Here is a 5,270-nt window from a genome sequence, read left to right as displayed (position 1 = left end):
GACACTCTTCTGTCACACAACACTCCTGACACCTTTCTCCACCCACTCCAACCTGCCTGCACTCGCCTCCTCACCTCTTTCCTACACTTCCCATCACACTGGACTGTTGACCCCAAATACTTAAACTCCTGCACCTTCTTGACCTCAGCCCCCTGTAACCTCACTGTTCCACTTCCCTCCCTCTCGTTCATACACATGTATTCCGTCTTACTATGACTGACTTTCATTCCTCTTCTTTCCAGAGCAGACCTCCACCTTTCCAGGTGTTCCTCCACCTGCTCTCTGCTCTCACTACAGACCACAATGTCATCCACAAACATCGTTGTCCATGGAGATTCCTGTCTGACCTCATCTGTCAACCTGTCCATCACCATAGCAAACAAGAAGGGACTCAAAGCCGATCCTTGATGTAGCCCCACCTCCACCTTAAACTCCTCTGTCTGACCTACCGCACATCTCACTACTGTCGTACTCCTCTCATACATATCCTGAACTACTCTGACGTACTTCTCTGCCACTCCTGACATCCTCATACAGTACCATAGCTCCTCTCTCGGCACTCTGTCGTACGCTTTCTCTAAATCCACAAAGACGCAATGCAGCTCCTTCTGACCATCTCTATACTTCTCTATTAACATTCTCAGAGCAAAAATTGCATCAGTAGTGCTCTTTCTGGGCATGAAGCCATACTGCTGATCACGTGACATCTTGCCCTTTATTGTTCCATGGAAATGCTCTGTTGAGGCTTGTCCAGCAGATGTCACCATATATGATTGTATGAAATTCTTCGAAACACTGAACCATTTCAACAAAATAGTTTCATATTGATTCAGTGGTTCAGAAAGCTTCAGTTTCTCCATCATTACTTGTACTCCACACAACTCACCATGCTTCTTCATCCAGTTCAATGTACTTTTCAAACCAGTATGCCCAAATCTCATTCTTGGTATTTGTTATTGTTCTTCTTCTTCCCCCTCCTCCTCTTCTTTTTTTTTTTTGTTCATCTTCTTCCTGGTATTTTAATGATGGATGGCAAACACCGAAGTGGTGCATTACCACCATGAATTGGACCGGAGTGTGAATTGGGAAACTAACATTTTACTATTTCTCAAATAAAATAAAGAAATAAATCATTTACAAAGGGAGAACATTTTTTTCGTTTTAATACATTTCTCAGATATCTCAGCAAAACCAAATACATGTATCTAAAGAACGTCTTTGTAAAATATCACACAAATCAAGCATTAACTTTATTTCCTTAAGTTCCAGCATTAATTACCACCTCTCGGCCTCATATTTTAGGCAATTAAATATGTTCTAGTGTCTCGGCAAAACCACAGAACTAACACCTTTGAGTGTCATGTTTTCACACTTTAAATAAAGTATCCTACTGTGTAACCCGCTATGACTGAACCATAGTCTGGATTTTATGGTCTCATCTCTCCTGCCCCTTTCTGTGCTTGTCATTATTCCAACTTCCTTTGAATTCTGTATAATCATCTTCCCCTTTTCTTTCCTTCATACTGTTTCTGCCATTATTGTATTTATTTCTGTTTTACTACTACATAATATAATGTCAGTATGGTACTTTTTTGCAGATTCCTTTGTGTATTTATCAGCTGCCAGACATGCAGCATAGGTTGATTGGTGTCTCTAAAATTGCCCGTAGGAGTGATTGTGTGTGTGAGTGGTTGTTCGTCTGCGTGTTAGCCCTGCGATGGACTGGCGACCTGTCCAGGATGTACCCTGCCTCTTGCCCACAGCTGGCTGGGATTGGCTCCAGCCCGCCGTGACCCCATTTGGGACTAAGCGGTATAGAAAATGGATGGATGGATGGATGAATTCCATATACAGAAAGATTTGTTATATCACTACTATATCACTCTGGTCTACTCTCTGAATGGCTGTATAGATCTGAACATAACTGTAATACTGACTTTATATATGCTCTAACAGTTTGATCCTTTGAGACCAACTAATTTTTCTGCACTGAGGGTTATTGTCCAATCATATGGTCATTGGTTAAGTGTTCATCAGGGTGACAGCCTGGGGGAAGAAACTGTCCCTGTGCCTGGTTGTCTTAGTGCACAGTGACCTGTAAGGCCGTCCAAAGGGGAGGAGTTCAAACAGATTGTATCCCAGGTGTGAGGGGTCTACAGTGATCCTCTCCGCCCTCCTTTTGACCAGTGAGGTGTACAGGTCCTCCCTGGAGGACAGGCTCACACCAATGACCTTTTCTGCAGTCCTGACTGTCCGCTGAAGTCTGTACTTGTCCTGTTTGGTTGCTGAGCCAAACCAGACAGTGATGGAGGTGCAGAGAACAGACTCGATGATTCCTCTGTATCAAGTCTGTTCACATTAATGCAACCTATACAGACATTACACATATCACGATGAACCATCATTCAAGATTAGTTTAGTAAATTTATAACGGAGGGTATGAAAGATCCCTGGGCAGGGGAACCCTGCAATAGCAGTATGCTGTACCTTCGTCCTAATGGTAACAACTCATTCACTACACAGAGGATGTGATAAGTCCCTAATAATTGCCCAGGGATTCCTCAACACACGGGACTCACAAAGCACTGTCACAGTGTGATGCTGTTTAGCTGTGATCTTACTGGACAAATTAAAAAATTTGTTCTTATTAATTGCAGACAGAGAGAAATACCAAGCAATAAAGCAAAAATTTACAATACTATCTACAAGGGAATGATGTCTATCCATATCAAACAGTTGAACCTCACACAAGACATACAGTCTTCTTTTAAATGGCATCTGTATTTGAGCCCCATGATAGTTTTGCATGAATACATGGATTGTGTTGTTGCCCAGGCCTCAGGCAGTCAGGATGCTTCATTAAGTTTCTGAGAGAAAACAACATATGGCACATGGTGTGTGTAATGTGGAAAATTTTGTACTTTAACGTATATTACTGTCTGCTCCCCCAGGATGAATATGTGTCAGAGGGGTTGCAGTGCTCCTTTGTCAAATACCAAGACTCAGAGCTACCTGGGTGTTATAGAGGGAGGCCCAGTCAGTGTATTTGCTCTTCTTAATGAGGTATGCTCTTGTTTCCTATTTATTTCATTAGTTTTTTTTTTAATGAGATATTTCACTTGCATAATTCCAACAATAAAAATACTATTGAATATACATGAATGATTCCATGGTTTTTTTTAAAGATCCCCTGCCTATTATGCCCTGTGCAATAAAATAGTGCTTAACCAGTCAACGGAAAAACCAGAAAAGTCAAACCCACTCACTTAAATGAATTTTTAGCCAGTTGTACAACAGAACTGTATTTTACACAAGAAGGCTTCTGCTTCTTAAATCAGCAGTCATTCTTTTTTGGAATTATTTTATCTCACATACATTATCCTTCAACTTTACACTGATGTTTAGCCATTCTAACTTTTGCTCTAACACTATCCATATGTACAGCTTTTGATTCTTAGTACATCTTCAGTTTCCCACTTTAACATCTATTCATCTGTAGGTTCAGGCAATTGTGTCAGGGTCAATGTGCTTTGTTGAGTCTGTTTTTATTTTTCTGTCACTGATACCAAGAGGTCCATATACAAGAACTCGAACTATCAATATTAAATTGGCTGCTATACTGAAATTGTTATAAAATTGTCCAACTTTCACTCTACTCAGATTTTGCCTGCATGTTTTGAGACATTTGATTTGTACTACACTGTAAATTGCTTATTGTTAACTTAGGAACAGACATTTTAAAAAATTTCAACATTTATTTGAACACTGTATACATAATCTAACAAAACAAGACAAAGGACAGGAAGTCAGGAAAAATGACAATTAACTACATGACATGTAGCACGTGTGGTCTATTCAGACATGTTAAGTAATAAGGATAATCACTTTTCAACTCACAACGATGGCTCTAACCATTGGGGGCAACTTGGGGGTTGAGTGTCTTGCCCAAGGACACTGACATGTGGACTGCAGGCACCATGATCCCAACCACCAACCCTCCTGTTGGGAGATGACTGCTCTACCCACTGAACCACAGTTGCCCCCAAGTACCTGCCATATTTACAAAAATGTAATCAAAAGATATAATAGATAAGCTAATCTAATACAGTCATGAGTTTACATATCAGCTTCATGTTCTACAATTTTCAAACACTGATCTGAAAACTCGACAAACAGAGGCTCCTGCATCGCAGCCTTCATTGCATCCTCTTTGCTGTCTGCACTGTCAATGGAGCGTAATAACTGTCTCAGATGGGGGTTGCAAAGAAGATCCCTGAGCTCTTTGGACTGACCTGTAGAGGAAAAAAAGCAAATATGAATTAACCACATCTGACTTTTTGAAGTGTTACTATACCAGTGTTAGATGAAGGAACATCTGACATGTGAGGCTGCTGTCAATAGCATTAAGAAAATCTGAAGGATTAAGAATAAACCATAGGTTATGTTGAATACCTAACAGTTGGAGCCTTTGCAGAGGCACTTTGTCAGTTATGTTGTCTTCATTCAGAAGATCCTCAACAGGCCAAGGCTCTGCAAAATCAGTAAAGCAAAAGTGCTTTTTACACAGTGCTCCAGAAAATTGTGAAGGTTGGTGATAAGCTGTTTGACAACGATTATAATAGATCAGGGGTGGGCAATTAACTTCTAAAAAGGGGCCACATGAGAAACCTGAACTGTGCTGGACAGCCGAACCAACGATAACTCCTATTGTAAAAAGCAGTAAATGATATGTGCTGATTAGCTGCTACTGGTAATTAGAAGAATAAGCATATTCTGTAAACATTTAACCATCTGATTTTGTTACCATAACTTTGACTTTGTGTGTTTTTATTGGATTCTTAATTTTGCTCATGTTGCCCACCCATAGTTAAATTGATAAATTATGCTCTGGCTGGCTGACATGCACACACTAAAAGCAGCAGAATCACAGGTATAGTGAGAGGGATAGCCCCATACCAGTACTCACAGCACCCTTCGCTTGATGAACAGTGGGTGTAGGCTGCTCAACAGGAAGGCAGGTGTCTGTGGAAAGAATAAAATTAGACAAGTCCTTTGAGGTTATTATCAGCTTGTCTAAACATCACAGCAATTTAATACCGAATCAAGCCAATTTACCTTTATGTCTCTTGTAACAACCAAGTGAACAGCTGCAGAAGGAAAACACGTTGATTAATTTCTCAGAAATAATGACGTGTATAATACTGAATCAAGGAAATGCACAGATATCAGTGGGTATTGTTTAGTGCCAATTCCAGTCCTCGAGGGCCGCT

The 5,270-nt window shown here is 40.5% G+C and overlaps 1 protein-coding gene across 2 annotated transcripts in view; it reads right to left on the bottom strand.

Moving 5' to 3' along the window:
* Window positions 1-3,494: 3,494 nt before the first annotated feature.
* Window positions 3,495-5,270, bottom strand: part of znhit3 (zinc finger, HIT-type containing 3) — a 6,895-nt gene continuing 5,119 nt past the window's right edge. For both annotated transcript variants that reach the window (XM_020600471.1, XM_020600470.1), the window contains exons 4-5: window positions 4,453-4,530; window positions 3,495-4,292 (exon numbers count right to left, since the gene is read on the bottom strand). In XM_020600471.1, coding sequence (XP_020456127.1) covers window positions 4,117-4,292; window positions 4,453-4,530 — 254 coding nt within the window. In that variant the 3' untranslated portion in view covers window positions 3,495-4,116. The remainder of the gene's footprint in view (window positions 4,293-4,452; window positions 4,531-5,270) is intronic.

This window comes from Monopterus albus, unplaced genomic scaffold (assembly GCF_001952655.1).
Source record: "Monopterus albus unplaced genomic scaffold, M_albus_1.0 scaffold47.1, whole genome shotgun sequence".
In the NCBI taxonomy this organism is placed as follows: domain Eukaryota; kingdom Metazoa; phylum Chordata; class Actinopteri; order Synbranchiformes; family Synbranchidae; genus Monopterus; species Monopterus albus.
This window is presented reverse-complemented; position numbering and strand designations above follow the sequence as displayed.